The sequence below is a fragment of the Temnothorax nylanderi genome, unplaced genomic scaffold, assembly GCF_030848795.1.
Source record: "Temnothorax nylanderi isolate EJ_2023f unplaced genomic scaffold, tnyl_v1.0 TNYL_tig0076_pilon, whole genome shotgun sequence".
Classification (NCBI taxonomy): Eukaryota; Metazoa; Arthropoda; class Insecta; order Hymenoptera; family Formicidae; genus Temnothorax; species Temnothorax nylanderi.
This window is the reverse complement of record NW_027249138.1, coordinates 54,343-76,414: the sequence shown is the minus strand read 5'-3', so window position 1 is coordinate 76,414 and position 22,072 is coordinate 54,343. Positions and strand designations below refer to the sequence as shown.

The 22,072-nt window shown below is 39.1% G+C and overlaps 1 protein-coding gene across 2 annotated transcripts in view; it reads right to left on the bottom strand.

Moving 5' to 3' along the window:
* Positions 1-232: 232 nt before the first annotated feature.
* LOC139774219 (uncharacterized) overlaps positions 233-22,072 on the bottom strand; it is a 30,093-nt gene continuing 8,253 nt past the window's right edge. Inside the window, exons 1-6 of one of the 2 annotated variants that reach the window (XM_071709300.1) lie at positions 10,588-11,199; positions 9,072-9,461; positions 8,350-8,651; positions 7,424-7,823; positions 5,654-5,769; positions 233-5,416 (exon numbers count right to left, since the gene is read on the bottom strand). In XM_071709300.1, the coding sequence (XP_071565401.1) occupies positions 2,819-5,416; positions 5,654-5,769; positions 7,424-7,823; positions 8,350-8,651; positions 9,072-9,461; positions 10,588-10,669 (3,888 nt within the window). In that variant the 5' untranslated portion in view covers positions 10,670-11,199 and the 3' untranslated portion in view covers positions 233-2,818. Of the gene's footprint in view, positions 5,417-5,653; positions 5,770-7,423; positions 7,824-8,349; positions 8,652-9,071; positions 9,462-10,587; positions 11,200-22,072 lie in introns of those variants that run through there. The other variant, XM_071709301.1, reaches the window with a different exon arrangement.

Sequence of the window (22,072 nt, the reverse complement as noted above, 5' to 3'; positions counted from 1 at the left end):
TAATTAATTAAAATTATCTGGATGTCTGTCAAACCTTTTTAATTATAATTCAAAAGTCTTCATATGAAATACATACGGAAATTAAGAAATCATTAAAAAGAAATGAAAAATGATAAGTAAATGTATAATCGCAAAAGATGGACAAAGTAAAATAATGGCGTCTCCTTTCTTGCCTTGATTTTTTTCTTCTTCCTTCCTCTCACATTTGAATATAAAAATATCGGGGGCACTGTTGACTTTAAAAATTGAAACGTTTTATTCATATTTTTATAAGCAAAAACACAACAAAATTCAAGTACACTTATTCCATACATGTTAACTTCAACTAAAATATAATTGTACAGTAACATGACTCGTGTGTGTAAGATGCAACGCTTTAATGTCTTTATGAATAATCGGCATACAATCGGATCGGACGCGTCCGATGAATGGAGGTCGATAATTTCGTGAAAAGGAATCTAAACGAATATGCGCATGCACTGATAAGGATCATCATCATCATCAAGCGGACAAGGTCTCCCACGCGCTTCTCTCTCTCTCTCTCTCGCTCTCTCTCTCTCTCTCTCTCTCATTCTCTCTTTCTCTCATCAATTTTAACAAGTCTTAATCGCACCTTGATATCTCGCTATTGACTATTATCAAGGAGAGTGCTTTGAAATAGTTACAAAAACGGCCGCCACAGAATAAGGCACACAATTGATGCAACGCGCATTTTTTTTCAATGTAACGATATATATTCGTACTTATTCTTTAATGTTACTTTGATGTGAACAAACGTCCATAGAGCTACGCCTGATCATCTTGGAAATGATTTATATGTATTCATGCTTAAGGAAACTAGAACTTTGCAGGAACAATGGTGTCTACATATTGATGCTGTGTGACATTAGGTTTCGCGTTTTTTTTTCTCCCCCCGCCGCTTCCCCCGTTATCATCTTCACCCAGCACTGTCTTATATGTCGCTATTCAATTCATTCTTTTCTTTCTCTTTATTATCGTTATCGTTAATGTGTACTATCGGTATTTATTATCGTTTTGCGTTCTGCTAATGCCTCGAATGACTTCTATTTACACATCCCTCTGAGGTATGTTGCGGGCGTTATGATATGGGATACATGACTTCGCGAACCACGTCTATCAATCGACCTATAATCGCGATTATGCAACCTAAGGTACTCTCGATCTATCCCTGGACACAAATCAACTAAAGCGTGGGCTATCGTCGTAACAAGTGCAGCTTTTTCTTTTATGTATATGCATATAAGTACACATATGCATCTTTGCGGTGCGCTCATCTGATTTTCCGATCGAGACGCGTCTACCGGAAAAGAAAAAAAAAATTTCGCTTCGCTTTTCTCTGATTTCTCGACGTATGTTTAGGGGCGGGATCACCCTTGCGATATTTCATCATCCTCGGCTAGCGTTTCGTGCCATGGAATCCAAATTCGGGGCCGAGAAAGCTTGTCGTTCGCGTTCGGTTTTAGGAATGCCAGAATTTAAAGGGTATCACTCCGTTAAATTGCACCGACTTCGAAAGCTAGACGCGAGGGATCTTTTTTACAAATTCAAATTCCGCGTTAACCGAGTATCAGACGGGAAAGATTAATTTGGCGACCGCCTGCTCTAAGCATTCGCCGATTACTGCAATGTAGATCGTTATATAACCGTCGTAAGATTTTTCTATATATCTCGTTATACTTCTCAATAACAGGCTAAAGCTACAGCTCACTGCTTTTATCGCTGCCCCAGTTTTTTTTTTCTTCAGCTAGTACCTCTTAATATGAGAACGCGATATTACACCTACGCGATTATTACGTATCTCTATTTAAAAGCATGTATTATTGAACGATTTGCTCTGTCGGCCCTCCTCGATACATTCCCCTTCCTTCTCGACTGAAGAAAGAAAAAGGAAACTCACGGATAAACATATGCGGGATACTTCAACAATGCCGAGTTAAAAATTGCGAGCAGTCAAAACTTTCCTAAGCAAAGGCCATCCAACGTGATTACGTGCAACAATAACGCCTAGTCTTTTAACATTCGTGTCTTTTATATAGATTCTAAAAATAACGCTCTTGTCATTTCGACTGAGTGTATTACGAGATATCGTAGCGAGAGTAAAAACAACAGTCTAGCATCTCTTGTGCCTCAACACTTCCTCCATATACTTCTCTTTCTCCCCTTTTCTCCCTCTTTCGTTTCATGCAAAATAAAATTCACGCTTTTTCTATTATATCCGGAGAAAAACAACGTATTGCCTTTTGATAAGCTCGGTCCAGATAAAAGCTGAACGTCGAAACGTTACGAATCTCTGTCTTTGATTGTGAACAATGATGTACGGCAATGTTTAATGACAATAATGGTAAAATGCTATCGTAGAGTGACTGCTACAATGCATGCTCCCATACATAAAATTTTGAAAGTTTCCACAAAGTTATACGATCACAAACGAACTCTTAAAACTATTTACAAAAATGGATCGCAAACCGCGATACTTTTGAAATAACATTTAGTCCTCTTTGAGCGCGTCACTGAACTTTCGAAAGAATACCGAATTCGTTAAATTTCCGTCCAACGGAGACGGGACATTTGGTTTTATATTATTATATTATTATATGTGCATATATTACACGTACACATATACGTGCGTGATACACCCGGGAAAAGCACAAGTCTTGGCCTACTTCGAAGAGGACGGCCCTGACGCGATTACGTAATAATATATTATTATAATATATATGTAAGTTATGTTATAATAATATATATATTTTTCTTCGTTTGAAAAAGAGTTTGCAGGTGGGGTATATCTTTCTCGATATTATTGTATGTTGCAGCACACCGCTCTGCTCGGTATCGGACCCTCGCCGTTCTGACCGTACAACGGCCGTTGCCGGAACATCTTCGTATCGAACGATAAGAACGGCGATTTCCCGGTGTAACAGCTCTCGTACGCCTCGAACGCCTCGTCGATGGGTATCTTCTCGTTCCCTATGGTAATGTCCTGATTTTTGTCCGGTATAAAGATCGAGATCTCCTCGCCGCGGAAATACCCGATTGTTTTGTCCTCCGGATCATTTGGCACTGTTCTCGACTTCGACGAGATTACCGACGTGCTGAACTCGCTCGACTCCTCCTCCGTATTGACGGTATCCCGCGCCAATCTGTAATACCTCTGCACATGTTCCACGGTAGCTCGTTTGATCTCGATGTTATCGTCCTCCGCCGCCTCGCCCTCGCATAAGACCCCCGGGCTTTGCAGCATCCTCCTCGGGGTTATCACAGGTTCCACAGTTTCCGCTTCCCAACACTCCAACACGTCGGGCTCCTCTATGCTGACCGAGGACGCTATCATTACGCTATCGTTCTCGTCGTTCTCGCTGCTGGTCTTCTCGCGCATCTCCACGTTTTTGTTAATCACGTCGATATAAGCAGCGGTCTTCGCGACGGGATTATCATGATCGTTAAACGGAACAGGTTCGTACGAGGAGGTCGGTAACAACCTACCGTCTTCCGAGACGATAATCTCCCCCTTCTCGAACGTCCGTACGCTCACCATACTGCCCTCGCTTGTCTCTTTACCCTCCTCGACGTTTAAATCATCTATACGTCTCATCTTGATGTCGATATTCTCAACGGGATTTTTACTAATTTTTCTCAATGTCTTCATTCGTTTTGCGTTAACTCTCTTCGAGTTTATCCGAGAACTTAAAGCAACCCTCATACCCGCAACGCTATCCTCCTGAGTAAATTCGCAAACGTCACCAACATTATTATTCGGCTTGTCTCTTGATCTCACGCCAGTGACAAAGTCCAACGAAACCAACGAGGAAACCAACTGGCTCTGCGTCTTCTCATCAACGTTCTTGTTCCGTTTGTCGTTTCTCTTTGCCTTTGTTTTTCTTTTCACGACTTTCGCGTCCCTCTTTCTTCTGCCGATCGATGCCGAATCAGTTTCCATCTCATCGTTCCTGGTGTTGATGTTGTTGTTGTTGTTGGTCTTTGCGAATTCGCCGCAGCTAGCCGTGCGCGACAACGTAACGTTGTCGACGCCGCTATTAGCAGATAGTGCAGGCATGGGGTTGCCTTGCAAGTTTTTTGGCGGCTTTGCATCCATTTCTTCGTCATCGTCCTCGTCTGTCTCGCTCTCCGAGGTTGACGCTGATGTTACGAACAGATCGGGCGAGTTCGCTCGACGCAGCCACTCCTTCACCGCAGCCGTAATGGGATACTTCCCCGACACCCGAGTCTGGCTCTCAAACCCGGAATCCTCGTTCGAACCTTCGACTGTGACTCGGCTTGTCGCTTTGATCGTGTCCTCGTTACATACCTCCGATGCGTCTTCCTTGTTCGCCACTTTCTGTTCCGTCTCGCCCAGCTTATCGTTCACAATACTGCATTTGCAGTCTGCGTCCGACAGTTCAACGGCTTCGAACTGTTGTTTGAGCATCTTATTCTCTACATCCAGGTGCGCGGAGTCATCTAAGTCCGGTCCGGGCGTAGACTCTCTCACGAATTTCAGACCTTTCTTGTATTTCCTGGGCAATCCAAGTGATGTTGCTCGTGTAACGGACGAATTGTTGCAGTGTCGCAATCGTTGAACTTCCTCTTTTTCGTTGATATTTATCGTTGTTAAATTGGAGCCATTGTTTTGAGGACTCACTGATCTCGACTTCGATGCCCTCTCTGTCAAGTCAGCAAGATGTTCGTAATTCGTATCGCCGTTCGTTAAACTTTCTTGATGATGTCTAACGTGATTACTCAATATATCTGTATTAACGTCGCTGCTATTATTTTCGAATAGCTCATGTTTCACATTGGCACTGGTCGAATCGCCATCATTCTCCATAGTATCAGTTCTGGAGGGCGCTTCATCAGTCGGAGCACTGCTCCTTATCTCTGTAGTCTCGTTCGTCATTATCGCTTCCACATTCGCGACTAGATGATTCGCTTGACCGTTAATTTCTGTATTTCTGCTTCTTGGCGTGTGTCCAACTGCGACTAATTGAATGTTCTCTAAAGACGTCTTCCTCACGATTTGCTCCGAGTTGCAGATTGCCATCTCTTCCTGGTTCGTTAGACTTTGAGCAGTTGACGAATCACACGTCTCGGTCTCGCGACTGGCGGATTCCGTTTCGACGTAGGATGATACATCCCGTGCGTCAGTGACAGACGACGACGTGACTTCTTCGGCCACGGTGGTGACGATGGATGTCGAAACAGGACCAGAGGGGATTCGCGATTGCAGGTCCGGCCGCAACTGAAATTCCTGGCACTCGGGATTGAGCGGTCGATTCGCCGCCGTCGTCGTTGCAGTCGCGGTCGAGGTCGGACATTCTGACCAAGGTAATCGGGAAGACGATACATCATTATCACATTCGGAACTGTATTCTCCTTCTTCCTCATCTTCGGTGTTACCCTGTTTAATCAGAAAAAAAAAATTTAATAAAAAAAATGTCAAGTTTTACCAAGCGATATTTCAGTCAAAAATATCTCACAACAAAAAATAGTTACGAGATATTTCTGGTATTCATATTCATACCATCGGTAATATATATTATTGCTGTTATATGTTAATCATTTCTTCCACAAAAGCAATTTAAGTGCTTTAACAGCATTTATTTTATTTTGCGTTAGGTGAGTTTTGCCGACTTACCAAAGTAGGTCTTCTCTGTTTTCTTTTCTTTCTCTTCTTTCTTCGCTTGGCGCACGCCATTGTCATAGCTGTTACGTCCATAGTTCTCACCAATGGCCCGCCCTGGATGGTAGCACCTTGGAAACAAAAGAAACGGTCGCGCGTTATAAATCTGTCGAGGGACACGAGGAAAACTGTCAACAAATAATATTTCAGTGCGATATTTGGAGACCCGATGAGCGATTATGATCAGGAGCTTAAATGAGCGGCTAGAACGTGCCGGAGTTGTCGCGAAAAGTGAACTTGGCTTCTCGCTGCTTCTCTGTGCCTTCCGACTTCTCGTATATCGAAGCGAACGACACGCAAGTGTTATTTCTGACGAGTTCTATTTAAGATGTAGCAACGCGCTGCCGTTGCCAAACTCTCATCTCATGTCTCTCGCGCAGCCAAGACATATTTCCGACGTTAAATTGTGCCGGTGTGACCACGGGACGACGTATCTTCTCGTGCGGTGGCCGCGAGTCAATGGACTCTCGGATGAGATATGCTTCATTACTGGTGCAATGTGAGAACAATGAGACAATACGGCGTGTCGCAGCTGTGAAAAGTACATCGATTGACACTTATGCGAGTGACATATGTCGTTAGTCGCGAGCGACAAACAGACAAATCGAGCGTGTACAGAGTTGGAACTTTAGGAACGATCGTGAAGAATGAACTGCATGTACCGGGCTAACTCTCGACATGAAAAAGCGCCGAACAATCTCATCGATACGATCAGCCTCATTTCACGAGGCTGCGGGAACTCGAGGCTCCCGTTTCCACGATCGTGTCTAAAGCGTGGTACCTTTTTTGCGAATTATTACCTTTTACCTTGAATGTGGTAGAGGCACGGTGGTAATAAAACAGCAATGATGCCGATGGACGGGACAGAAGTCATGAATCGGGGCATATCCCTTTCCTTTGGCCGCGCTTCCGATCGACACTGTTCTCGTTTAACATTAGAAATAGGTACAATCAAGCGTACTACGGCCAGTGTAGCGCAGTACGAGGAAGGAGCGTTCAATCCGCACATATATAAATAGTTCAATAATTGCGATACTCAATAATTGATCGTTACTTTTTCCTACAATTTTTTCATTCCATTCTCGTTATTAGTCCGGCTTATAGTTATGCAACGATTGATTGCGTACAAAATGTCTCGCATCACTATTCTTCCTTTAAATCAAATCTTTAATCGAGTTGGTTTTTCCTCTAGAAAATTATCGAGATATTAATAGCGTTTGAATATAAGCAATAAAAAGAGTTAAAAACTTTTTAAAAAGTAAATTTTAAACTTGCTAACAAGTAACAAATGTTCGGACAATTATAAATAAGCTTGACTGTAATAAAATCTAACGAACTCTAATCATACTTTATTTCAATTTTTACTATTTTTATTATCCACATTAAACAGTATAATCTGAATTAACTTCCAATAATTAACAAACATTATAGATTCTAGTAAAATTTTTCTTTTTAATGCATAAATTGCGAATTTCGATCGCGCTAGCATTCCTTCCCCGAAATGCGCCTCTTTCTCTTAAACGCAAACGTGGGCAACAACACACTTGTCCGTTGTTCCGTCCATCCGACTGTGAACAGAACGAAGGCTACGAGGGCAAATGTAGGTCTGCTCATGCAAGTAGCAAAGAGCAAGTACAGATTTTGCCAATCCGTATATCATAGCACGCGCAACATTACTTAGGGGGACCGCTTCGATCCTATAAATCTATCTATTTCGTAACTAACCATTAACGTTGACCAAGGGAGGCCCGAACATGTAGTGACCAGGATACATGTACGGCTGCGGCACGGCCGGCATCATATGCGACATGTGCACTGGCTCTTGCATCAGTAGCGGATCCAGATAGGGATCGACCGTTGTCATGCCGTTCTCCAAATGTTGCTGCCCGTCGAGATGCAGCTGCTCCGGTGGTTGTTCCTCCGCGAGCTGCTCCTTCACGACGTGCTGTTCCATGGTCGCGTTGTTCACCTCTTCGGCTTGCTCTTCGATCTCTTCGGCTACGCTACCGCTGCAGCTAGCGCTACCGGTGCCGCTTTCATTCCACACGCTGTTGGAAGCTTCCGCTGTCACTATCGTGCCGTTCTGCTCCTCCACTATCGTGACTGGTTCTGTACTTTGATTAGTCTATAAGTAAATAATTAAATAATAATTAATTAAATATATTATTATTATAATTGTTTGGAATTAATACGAAACAAGTTTTTCCCACGCATCTCAGAATCTCTATTATTTTACAGTAACAACAAACAATCTAAAATACTCTTAACCCTTAGCCCGTATACCTGGGTCGTTTTCGTCCGGGCGAAAATCAAATGTAGTTGTAACTTTTGAAAACGGGTAGAGAGAACGCCACTGAAATTATGTGAAAAAATTAAATTGTTTATAATTTTATGATTGATACTTCAAATTGAAGGTTTGAATTACCTCCATGAATTTTTTCAGATTTTTTGTAACACTTTAACACTAAAAAAAAACGTCAGGACGAAAACGACCCAGGTTGGCGGCGTAAAGGTGCCAAAAAAACGTATGCGGGCTAAGGGTTAATAGATTACCCAATTATAGGTAATATTTGCATTTCTCTGAAATTTATGCGGATTTATTCCAATCGAGCATTTAATGGAGATATACAAGTGAGATTTCGGGCTATTACCTGATAGTCCATTAAACAATATGGTTGATTGGCAAGTTTAGGCACGAAGGCAGGATTAATCCATTCAATCGGTCTTAGAGGAACCGGGCCGCAGGGTACAGTTGCTAGAACGCTTGGTCCAACTTGAGCAGGTACTGGTGCAGGTCCGACCAACATCACAGGATATTCGTAATAGTAGCCGCTCGCATGATCGTAAAACGTTCCATATCCTAGTTGCGCTCCTGGCTCTACCACGGGCGGATATTCTGCCGTTCCGCTGTCCCTATCCAATAGTTGCTGGTCCTCTGTAGTTTCGCTACCGTCTGCAAGGATATTATCGTTAAACATCTCTCTAATACTCGTTTATCGGCAGACTAAACATATTAGCGAAAGGATGATAAAAACTTTCTCCTAAGCAGTGCCGTTGTAGAAAAGACGAAAGATGCAGGCTTTTCTCGAATAGATATAGAGTAAAATGCGAGTAGACGCTCAGACATTAGAATTCATGTTTCAACAATAAAGTTTCAAGATATCAGAATTAAACGTACAACAGACATACGATAATGGCAATTTATAAAATTGGAATATCATTTATTAGAAATATCTTATTAGAATATATTTTAACTTGACCCGCTAATTGGTGGAAAAAAAAAAAATTAGTTTGCTGGCGTTTTAGCACGCGCTTTTTGCTCGCTGTTGGCGCATTATAGCGTTTAGCAGTACGTTTATGCTACAATCACCACCTGCGGTGGAATGTGACGCCGATTGACTCTCCGTGGTCGACGGCGTAGCGCTAGTGCTCGCGTTTCCAGTCCAGGGCTTCTTGCGCGACAGGTAGCCCTTCTTGAAGAGAACATCCTGCCGCGGCGTCGTGATCCTCGTGTACTCTTCCTCGTTGAAAATGATCTTGGGCTGCGACGGCGAGCCCGCGCTCTCGTCCCTGTGCGATCTCGAGCCGCTGCTGGCGTAGCCGCTCGTACTTCCGCCGCTGGTGCTGGTGCCAGCCCGACGTGGCTTGTAACCGCTCTGTTGTCCATTCCGTTCAAAGTGTGTGTGCGCGTTCGTCTCCTTCTCCTGGCTCTTCACATAGTCCTTTCGCAAACCCTCCTCCTCATCCTCTTCACCGGGTGGAGCTGTCGAATCGAGAACAACGTGATTAGTGCTGAGACTCACTAATTGCGTGTTGTAGTCTTTAATTAAACTCGAGTGAAATATAACAAATGAAATTGTATGAAATACAAATTTCGCGATAAGTAATGAATTAATGTACCCAGAATATCCGGGATTTTTAATAATTCAAATTTTAAAATACTCAAAAGGATATTTTAAAAATACCTAAATAATATTTTGTAGACGTTTCTTTAGACTTTTTTACAATTGGCATCGCGTTTAGTCATATATGTACATTCGGATTTTTATATCAGGATATAGGCTATATAACATTATAAATATCAAGTGGATTCGATTTCTAGGAAATCGATGCGCCGCCTGCATACGTAAATTTAATTGAGCAAAAAGTGAGCAATTAATGTAAATTTAATTGAGCAAAAAGTGAGCAATTAATGAACACGTAATTGCCAGACTGTCAGTCGCGTTTAATAACGAGAGAAAATGTTAGACATTTTCGTGACATCTGGAACGACCACTTCGCACGTTGTGTTTAACGCAGGAACTATATCCTTCCAAATGTAATTCGCATGAAATTGATCGTATCACGCAGGAAGTGTTTATGGAATTGATCGCTATGCACACAACTATAAGAGAGCTTCATTCAGAAAAACGGAGCTATTAATTCATACGCAAAACGTGTTATTACTGTTCGTGTAAAACATATTAATTCGTGCACGAGTTAATATGTTTTACGTCCGTCTCATTTAGAATTTTATACAAATACAATATTTTAACATATACAATCCATATCTAATATTAATAAAATCAGACAGATCGAAAAACTAGAAAAATTGCAATTCAAAATTGCAGCGAATTAGTTCGCATTTTATGGTTTCGAGACTATATCTTAAAGAGTGTGTTTAAATTATTCAACTGATGGCCGACAAGCGAATAAATTATTTAAATCACATACGATAAGAAAAACTTTGCACCATTTTCTTTCACCTGCCGCTATAATCCTCTGCTTAAAAATCTCAACGTTCTTTATATGTATATATATATATTGACTCTCTCTACATATTGGCTTAATATATTATACAACAAGCTGTGTTCTCCACGTGTAGCTATGTTGAGGTGGTGTTTCCGTACCATCTTGGTACCTCGCTAAGAGTAGCACATGATTCGAGGAGCCGATCACGTGGGTGACCTTCTTCTGTCGACGCCACTGCATCGCACCCTTCCTCCACCTGATGTTATCTTCCCTTCAGGATTGTCCTGACTGATCGGGCGAGCAAAACCGCTCTCCGAGGAGACCGGTCGATTCGATCCAAACGTTGTTTGGCGCTCGACGTAGACCGAGATATCGGTTCAGAGACGTTCACCGCGGCCACTGATGAAGGACGAGGGGATGGCGGTAACGAGCAATATGCGAATACAGGATTAATGCACCGCACACGATGCCCCGAGAACGACTGCGATCGGTACGGGGAAGGGGGTGATGGTGCACACGCCGAACGAGACGAGGAGCGAAGAGTCCGCGAGGGATGTATTTGCGCGTATGGTAGCCGGGAGGACGCGTTGCCCATTGGCTGCCTCTACCGGTACCAGAATAGCATCGGAATTAGAATAGAAAACGGGCTACCAAGGAGGCTACCGAGCTATCGGCGACTGATGTCTCCGTAGAGACGAGTGAAGAATCGTCTCGACGCCTGACTCCTTCATCTTCGGTTGACCGTTCGATTAATTCTGAACCGAATCGATATTGTAGATTAAGACATATTTCTATCAATGTAAATTAATTTTAATCTCGCTTAACTTACTTTTTATCTTTTTTTAGTTCTAAGAGTTAGACAAAGATAAAAAGTAAGTTAAACCGAGATTAAAATTAATCTACGTTGGTAGATAATGAACATAATTCCTACAGACATTGACCGAAGAATTTATGAAAGTAAATAAAACAGTAAATAGTTGAATAATATAATGGCAATATAAATAATTCAGATGATAGGCCAGATGTTACATTTTATTTCGGTAGAATGATGACAATTTTATTAGATCCGGGCAGATGGTTTTTGCCGCTTCTCTATTAAGTTCTGATTTAATTAAAACTGACTTGAATCTTTTAAAAGAGATAGAGAGTGCTTTTTTAAAACAAAGAAATGTGTTGAAAAACTAATAATGATTATTTTAATAAATAAGAATTATTTCGAAATTATACAAAAGTTTCAGCTTTATTTTTATAACATATATTACAACTTCTGATAAATAAAAGGTAAAAGATTGAGGTAACAAGTATACTTCATTCAATAGTGGTTTAATAAGTCGTGCATAATTTTATTGCGGAGTATACGGCTCGTAAACTGGATTAGAATCATTGTCGACAAACATAAAATTTCAAACGTTTCTCGCTTTGACGTTTACTGCATTATAAAAGTCGGAAGACAAATAACAATACTTGCTATAAACCTGCCAGATGATTTTCTAAGAAAACTTTCTAAGATTGAGATAGCAACGAATTTTTTTTTGTTCAAGCAGGAGTGCGAACGCTCACTGAGAGCAATTATAGTAAGATCACTAAATGAAGTGCTAATTTTTGCCGGTGAAGAGCAATATTGAAAGGAAATTAGTGTGTCAGGAGGCAGGTACATTTGCAGCCGAAAATATTTTACGATTTATGTCGATTTCGTCCAATTATTATTATATCATCATTAATAGTAATATTATTATTATTATTACATCATTGGATTTAAAACATCTTTATCTTTTATCTCATCTCTCTTTTCTGCTATCTTTTCCTATTAATGTTATTTTTTTTAGGTTCTTCGAGTGCGGAAACGCCATATTCGTGATACTATCAACTGAAAAATAACATTTTTTTAACTTGAATGTGATTAATGCGCGCAGAGAAAAATGGAAAATAAAAAAGAGAGCGAGCGAATCTCACTCGTCTGCGACGCGAATTATTTTTGAAACGTAATGCCGAGTCTCGTCCCAATGTGCATACATAACATACGACATATCGCATTCTCGTTCCAGATTCCGTCCTGGCTTACGTTTCAAGCGAACCGTGCGTTAAAACGTCTAGATATCGCGCGGGCGTATTAATATCTAGATGATACGTTTCATTGATCGTGCAAGCGAACTAGTGCTCTCCGCGTATACATCGAGTGCATATCCTCCGTACTCGAGTATCCGAGTACCCGTCGTCCGTTACCCCGAATCCGCGATTGATACCAAAAATATCTACAGAACACCTGGCGTCTCAGGATAAGCTGATAAGAATCGCGTTCGTTGTATTTGCATCCTGCAAACATACCCGACCCGCAATATTAGTACATTCGCGCCGTACCAGATCGTCGTACATTACGAAAAATCGTCCTTGATGTCGAAAATAATTTTTCCTTGAAATCTGTTTTGCTGCACGAACGTGCCTTACATGTCATATAATGCTGCACTTATAGTGTAATTTAAAGAAGTTCGCCGCCTTATATTCGCGTTTCATGTGTTACAAAAAAATTTGTAAAAAAAGGAATCGACAATACGTTTTACGGCTAGCAGTTTTATAGCCTAAAGGCTAAAAAACGTAGAAACAAAGTATCAGTAATTGTGAATAAATATATTACGTATAGAGGAAATATTTTCGTACAAAAGATATTCTTACGCGAAAGATTCTTAATGAAATTATAAATTCTACAACAATTCATAACGAGTTATAAATAAATTCGGTTCGCGGAGTCGATCTTTATTTAACAACAAAATTTCAAGAAGTATCATCATTTAAGGTTTTCTAATTTTGATATCGTATTTTTATGTAATCGAATTTCAAATTAAAAATTAATAAAGTCTCGAAATTGACTGAGGAATTATTCACGTGTTTTTAATTTTAAAATTTATATTACGGGTCGCTTACTTTCAATTGTTCATTGATGAAAATTACAGGTATCAACATTTTCGCAATCAACTGTTTTCCATATTAATGAGGAATTTTCTATCTAATTTACCTAGAAAATTTATATATTACATTAACATTTATATCCAGTAGAGATAAAATATTTTGTATAAATGCATTGTTCCTGTGATAATTTTTTAATTTTTCTTTCTTATCACATGAAAGAATATTTATTCACTCTAATGTGCATTCGAAGAGCGGAGCGGAGAGTATCATAGACGGCCGGGCCGCGAGAAATTACGTAATCTTACGAGTCACATGGCGATGAGTACTAGAAAAACAATTCTTTTCTTCGGGAAAAACTTCGCTTTACGATTTCAGGATCGTAAAATCTCCCCACACATGATCCTCTACTTTGAGATAAATCATCGGAACGATACTTTCGTTCGTGGAATTTTTCATTAAGGACAATTTTCTATCAAAGACAAAGGCAAAGCGGAGAAGATCGCCACGCCCGCCGTGCTTTCGGGGACCACGTTTCACGTATTTTCAGTCAATGCGAGACCCGGTCGAAGTCGGAAACGGAGTCCTCGCGGACGGACGGCAGATCCGCCGGCTTCGGGGACGTCGCTCGTTTTCGCGGCGTCGTTGTCGCCGGATGGCAATCGAACTTGAGATTCCCCTCGCCGTCCGTGGGCACGCACGAATAATGCATACCGGTCGCGCACTATTTCTGTCAGGACGAGGAGCCGCGGAATTCTCTAAGATCGTCCCGGCGGCACTGCACTGGCGCGGCCGTCTCGGCGTGCACCGCGCCACGATGCTCGTCGCTTCGATTTTCCGCGGTCGTCTGCGACTGTGCAACGCGAACGATTTTGTGCCATCATGTGCTTCCCGTCCATGAGCGAAGAAGGTTCGCGAGTCCGTTCTTTCCTGCTCCTCTGCTATTTTAGAAGCAATTTCGATCTCTTCAGCCCTTTAACCACTTCCCTTGCACGAGCATGCTCGGATATTATGTCTTCGATATAGTGCATAAGTATATTAGAAGACGTTAGCAGTCTAATAAGAAGTAAAGAAATATGTACGCGAGAAAGATTTCCATAAAAATGCACACACATTTTACTTTGCTATGATAAATTTGAAACCAAATAAAGTAAAAGGAACTTCTACTTTTTCACTTTATGATCATTTTTCTGCAAAGATACTCGGCAAAACATGATAAATTATTAAGGGATAAATTAGAGGGGAGAGAGTTCCCAAGAGTATTCGTATTTTCGGATTTGCTAAACAATTTTTCTATATAATTGCGCAAATTAATAATAAATCTATTCATTTATTATAACTAATGTTCTTCTCATTAAAAAAAATATCGAAAATCTAGCTATTGTAGGTATTGTAAAAATAATTATCTTCTCATAGATATTATTTTTTTTATTGATCACATATTTTTGCGAGATTAAAGATCCACAAAAAGAAGAGAAAATAATGGATCTTCCGAAAAGATAATTTATTTTCTTCTAACGATCTGGATAATTTGGTGAGATGTCCTGTAAATCTACTTTAATGAATTGATTCTTGTAATTGCAGTACATAGAACGAGAGAATTCAGCGTAAGAGAAAATGAGCGTTGATTTACGATTTGACGAAAGCCGGCGTCTGTCGCTTCGACGTGGCAGGTCGAGGCTTCGGGGATGACGAAACGGCGAGCGCACTTTGCTCACCGTCCTCGTGGCAGGTTGACGTCTAAGACGATGTCTCACGAATAGTCGAAGTATAATGATTTGGAACGTTGGACTGTTATAGAACGGCCTAGGCACATTGTCAAAAACATAGGCCCAATGTTCTCTCTCTCTCTCTCTCTCTTCCTCCGCGCAATTTGATCTTTTACCGATCTACTTTCCGACAGGATCGGTTATTGAAAATAGGCTACACCTTCGACTGCAACGGGAATAACATATGCATGATCTGATGATTTTACCAGTTATCGCATCTCGAGGTGTGAGACGCGAGCAAAGTTCTTCGAACCGGTATGGGCTTTGTCTTGGACTTTGCGACTTATTATTAAAAATGAGTCATTACGTTTCTTACGATATTTTTCTCCTAATATAAAACACATATTCAATTAAATATTGTCGCTAATTACTGCACGATTAATAAGCGATTTTTAAGTAAAAAATAGTATACACGGAGAGAATTTTTCGTTAAATTCATTACAAACTTGGGACAACTTAGTAACCAATCAAATATTATCGGTAACGATAGGACTTTTTGAAATATACAAAAGACATTTTACAAACAACGTAATAAAAGTTATCAAGCAGATTGAAAATTTTTGAAAAATTATTGAAATTTTACTACATATTTTAGTAAAATTAATCAAATATATTTTATATTTTATTGTAATAGATATTCATATTTTTTATTATGATAGATAATATAATCAGAATAGCTCGCATAAAATTCTTCGTAATCCATGTTGTCCTACGATTATCATGATTTTCAGAGTAAATTCTAAGAGAAAATTCTCTCTGTGTATTAGCACACAATCATTTTTGTAAAAAATGTTAAATCGCCGAGTTTATAAAAAATCCAGTTGCTAATAAACCGCGGTTACAGCATTTATTATTACATGAATATGTATGTGCATAAAATAAAGTAGACATACGGATCTATTAATAAAATAAAAAAAACATGAAATAATGATTTATCGACACTGATACTCAATGACGTAGCGTAGTTTTAAGACCAAAGATATAACACAGGCCTAGGATGTTTTTTGAGGCCTTGTAACTTGATCTTTAATTCTTGAACATGTGGTAAGGCATAAAAAATATGTTGTGACAATCTCTGGTAATACTTACTAAACACGTTGAAAGTTTCAGATTCCTGTATGGTTTTTCTTCTCTTTCTTAGGAGATATATGATTAGTTAGAGAAATGTGATACGTTTCTGGCGCAAAGGGCCATTACCCTCTATCTTAAAGGAATCAATATGAGAAAATGCTCCCGCCACTTAGATATTTATTATAAATATATTAATCTATTTTTCTTTCCGTTAATTGAAATTTTTACTATCAACTACCCGAAATAGACCAAGCACTACTAAATAAATTCCAACGTTTATAATAGAATAGAGAAGAGTAAGGGCAACTTATGAGAAACATCTAGATATGAAAGATATGTTAATCGATTTTTCAAACTACCGTTTTTCAATTTGGAACAAATAACTTATGTATTGCCAAAAATTAGATTCTTCATTTAAAAGATGCATGTTACCTATTTAGTACGACAGTATGTATAGAATATTACAACTTGTTTCAACGAGTTTAATACCCGGTACTATTGATGATCGAGACTATATCTAAAAAAAAAAGCAATTAGTATAAGAGTGCAGGTGATTAATTGAACTTTAAGATTGATAACGTTTGGATCTTAAGGTAATCTTGGAAGTGATGTGACATGACATAAGAAGATTACTTGCACTTGCTGGCAACATGATTTTTATGACCGTTGTAAAACTAAAAGTGGTTATAATATAACTTCCTCGAACGTCATGTTATACGAACGTGCTTGACGAAAATATTAACACTGAGAAATCAGCTTAGAAACTATACACTTGTCCTTCTGTCATGCTTACGTAAGATGCATTACGTGAATAACTTAGTATGTTGCATTAACGATAAAACATGATTTTAATACGAGACATGAAATTTAGAATAACTAGATTTCTCCAAGCACAAGTTTCTAATTGTGGAGGAATAAATAAATAGCATCGAGCGATTTATCTATTTCTGTCTCTTATCTTATTTCTATCTCGGTAATAAATATTTCGCGAAAACGAGAATATTTTCAAACTGCGGCTCAATCCTTTTCGCGCAAAGATCGGTCAAGGGATACTTTCCTTCAAGCTGTGTACATTATATGATACGTACAGAGAGCACGTATATCTCTGATAAGCGAATACCAGATTAAGTGTCAAGTTCACAAACTGGTATGACATGGTACACGATAGCCAACGAATATGTCGTATCACTTCAACTGTACTACGTACTATCGATCAATATGCGTGACAATGAAAGTATTATGTAACTCTTGGGTCGACAGCTTATCGGAATTAATACGCATGCCAACTTAGCTCGTACTCGAAAACAGACGAGTAATTCAGAAATGTATGTGTGTGTGTGTGTGTGTCAAATACACTCAATGAATCGTATGAGGCGGACCCCTCATTTGCCAATTGTATTGTATCGCGTAAAACGTGCGCTAATAATTAATTCCGTGCAGAGTTTCGGCAACGGTTAAAGATATCGATCTGAACTACCCTGTTGCCGGAAACATCTTGACGTGATCAATTGTGGATGAGAAAAGTTTTCCCAGCCGGATGAGAATATCGCTCGTCGAAAATTTCAACCGCTCGAGTCAGATCGATTGATGGATGAAAGAGGTACTTATCGCAGAAAATTGGATAATTTTTTTAACACTTATGTGCTACGCGGCTAAGACCCTGATTTCTTCCTTCAAATATTTAATTTTTTCGCAAGAAAAATGTCTCTCCAAATTGTGTAGCAGAAAACGTTCCTCTCTCCAACTTTCTTTCCACAATTTTAGAAACGTTATGCATATCAGGAGCTACATAATTGTATCAGCAATACTAGAATTGGCAAATAGTCCAAAAAGTTCTTTGACCTTTCAAGGCACAAGATCATAAATTTACGGGGAAAGAGTGACTAAAACAAACGCTTGCCAGGAGCGTTAAATTGCCGATATCGCCGTAAGTTTGACGTTTAAAAGACCATAAAATAACTATTCTGAAGCAAAACAGAGGACGGTGTGACGAACGAAGACCATAAATGAGGCGGACGGTATCGATAGGTAAAAATAGCGTGTAAGGTCCAAATGGGTTCTGCGGAACACCGCGCGCGTGAACGTGACACGCGCTATTCTCTCAGTGCAAGTCTATTATTAACAATCCTAGACGCTGTATCCTCAGCAATTTCGCGAGTTCGGTAATGAACGCTCTTGGCTGTCGCGGGTGTCGAGACGGTGCGTCGCAAGACTTATCGTAAATTTTATGACAGATTTCTAAGACTGTTCTGGCAAAGGTCTATTATTAACATTTCCAGACGCTGCATCTTTAGCTATTTAACGAGCAACGAATACCCATGTCAATACAGCATGTCGCATGTCGAGTTGATTTTTTAAAAAAAGTTTTGAAAGACGAGCAAAGTTTTCAATTATAAGAATTATAATTCAAGCATTGTTATTAATTCACTAATTGATTAGTTATGAATAATGTTTGAGACAGCCTTCATATATTTCCCGTCTACGACTTTATTCTATTTTATAATAACTCAGTTCTTCTTCGGAAATAATTTGCTGCTTAATTACCATGATGACTACAGTTGTTGATATAAAAAACTCATCCTTTCTAAGAGACATGAAATAAACAGGAAGAATTAATTAGCAAGAAAAAAAGGGAAGAAATATTTTTTGTTATCAAAATGCGTTCGATGTAGAATCGCGGATTCTTGATGGACATGGAGAACGACAGACACGGGGACACAAGCTGTGTGCTGATAGAACGCGATACTTCAGGCTTGAGAGGAGATTCGGCCGGTTGTGCAAGATCGTGCCGAAAATGCCGTTGCCGACTCAAAATCATGCGGACGAGTCGCCGACGTCGCCGCTCGTGACAACAGCGCGGAAAACTCGTCCGCGAGCATGTGACGAGAACCTCGTGGTCACTGACGTGCTATTCATAACCCGAACTCGCAGCTCTCCGTTCCATGCACCTCACGATGTGCGCGTATACGTATTCGCAGCGCGCGTTACACACGTACGCACTCACGGCGCGCGCACATGCACACAACGTTGCACGTAAAGCTGCATTTTATTATCGGTAACCGCGGCGAACCCGTTACGTAATTCGTCGAACGTCAGGAAGGTCTACGATCTTGAGCACGTGCAACGTGTGGAAACCTCGCCCGCGCTCAATACGATATGTGCACGCGGAAAAGGAGCGAGGAAAGAGAGAGAAAAAGAAAGAGAGGGAAGAAAGAGATTCTATTTTTTATTCCTTTGTACGTGCGTTTATTATTGTTACGGATTCTGTATACCCATAAAGTAGCACGATGTAAACGGAAAGTCTTACGTAACACATAATGTGATTTCATTACTTCTTATTTCAGGGTGAAAAAACGTTTTTCGATTAAATTTAATTACATAATAGTAAAATATCATCTTATCTTCCTCGTATTAATGGCTCAATTTAACATAGCTGTAGTAATTTAATTGGAGCGAAATAATTGGATATTTGGATAGACGATCGGTTTCAGAGTATGGTAAGTCGGATTAAATGTAACAGATCGATTGTCGCGGCCTTCTCATTAGCAAAAGATAATTGCTTCTGATATTTTTACGACCTATACTAATTACTACCGCTTGGTTTCGCTTCAGTTCTTCCATCTGTTTTCATTAATTTTTCCGTTAATGTCAACGTCTTCTAAGTTAGAGTTAACTAATGTTATATCCAAACAATTATTACTAAACACATTCGCTTTTATCTACATGGCTTTTATACTAACAAATGAAAAAAAAATATTTATTTAATCTGAATGAATACTTTGATAAGAAGAAGTAATTTGATTAACAAAGAAAAAAAGAAAGAAAAAAAAACAATCCCTTTTTCTAACAAAATATTGTCCTCGATATCTCATTGACATAATCTTGCGTCAATCTTTCTTATTATTTCAGGTTTCTATATGTACAAAAGGTCTATAAAAGATATATTAAGATCTATTGGGTTATCTTCAACTTTCATTGCATGTCATAATTCATCTCACGCGTTTTCTAAAATAGTCTGCTCGCCTTAGGTTCGACGTTCGATGGAAAATGTGCTGTAAGAGCTTACGTAACAATCGTGCTTCTGTCCACGAACACACAAGTGCAGACATGCATGCATGCATATTCTATTTCGTTCTTTCTGTTTTGTTAATGTTATACTTAGCTTCTCGCTGTGTCTGTAACGTGAACTTCGGCCGTGTCGAAAGTTCACGCCGCTTACTGGGATCACTATCGATCCTAAGAGGCAATTACGTTTGGACACCACTCTAATTACTTAAGCATGAAGCCTCAAAGTTTGCTTAATAATGGAAGAGAAGACGCGATATAATTATATTCATTGTGAGATATTTCTAGATAATGCATCATACCGAGATAGATATTTAAGATACTTTTTGGACTAATTAATAATTCTTATTAATTATTTTCGTTTGTTTCTTATTATAAAAAAAAGAGAAGAAACGAATAAATTAATGAATTAATATTTGACTAATTTTAATATTTATGATTGATTTTATTTCTGCACATAATTAATAAAAATAAGAATGGCACGATAAATGATAAGGAATTTTTTGACTTTTACAAAATACGTCGCGTGTTATGTACCTACTGCATTCCTGTGATTTGTATATCTATAATAAACCAGACGCTAATATACAGATATCAATATACAAATAGTATTAAAGTGAATAAGTCATTGAATTTATAAGATTGCGATATTACATAGAATATCTTGTATTTAATAGTAAATAAACAAGATTATATCTGTATAGTATCTCAATATTAAAATAGTTGCGAGAGATATTAAATCTCGCTTATTGGAAAAAGAATCTGATTGATGTAATTGGAAACTCATTAACGTTTTATACACATATATTTCCATTGCAACCTTGAAAGATCATAATATTATTTCACGAGTTCGCTAATCAAGCAATATTCTCGACATCATTCTCGATTTATATCTCACGCTATTTTGGAAATTTTTATTCACCATCTCATAATTTAACCATCTTTATTTTTGCACCGATGCCTCGAGTTTTTACTTTATTAAATCGCAAGGAACTGACCTCAAAACGTGGCGATAAATTTCACAGAGATAGATCGGTAATTTTGTTCGACGTTTATTCGTCACCGATTAATTGTAAATGCAGAATTGCCACGATTATTTGCGCAAAGAAAAAAAGGCGTTTGCGCGCGGATATATTTGCGTTGCGGGCACTAGGAGATAATGCCATGCTTTCTCGGCGAACTCCAGCGCTCGGAGAAATGTGGCATGTGCATTCGCAGTAGTAAGAGTCGATCATTTATGGTACTATAAGCAGCTTGCGCTGCCGCGATGTCCGCTGGCATAAGAAATTTAAGATGTAATCGATTCTTTTGTAAAGAGGAGAAACAGAAAGAGAAGAGGGGAGGAAAGAGACTTGAGATTACGCACAGAAATTTTACCCGGATTTTCCTTGTATAAAGGAAAATTTCTCTCGAACTTCGAAACTTCAAAGTTTTCGAAAAGTCGATACTCTCGTGGAACTGTTGAAACTGGAAACGGTCACGACATTCCGATCTTTACAATTACAATGTGTATAAATTTGGTATCCATCATGTGTCAGTATTTTATTTTTTTTAATATTAATTATTAACAATCGACAGTGCGCGTCGAAGAGAGTCCAATGTCGAACAAGAAATATCGACACATTTGACGCGTTGAAAAAAAATGTTGATTGCTAACAATGTTAATCGCTAATATTGGAATTATATTTTGTATTTTTTTCGATATTACTCGTACATACATCAACTTTTTTATTGTTAATTTATCACAGCATTTTACTTCCATGAATAATATGGACTACAAAGTGTCAACACACTTTTTCTTTCGTAAGAAAAAGAATACTAATGCTATATTAAATTT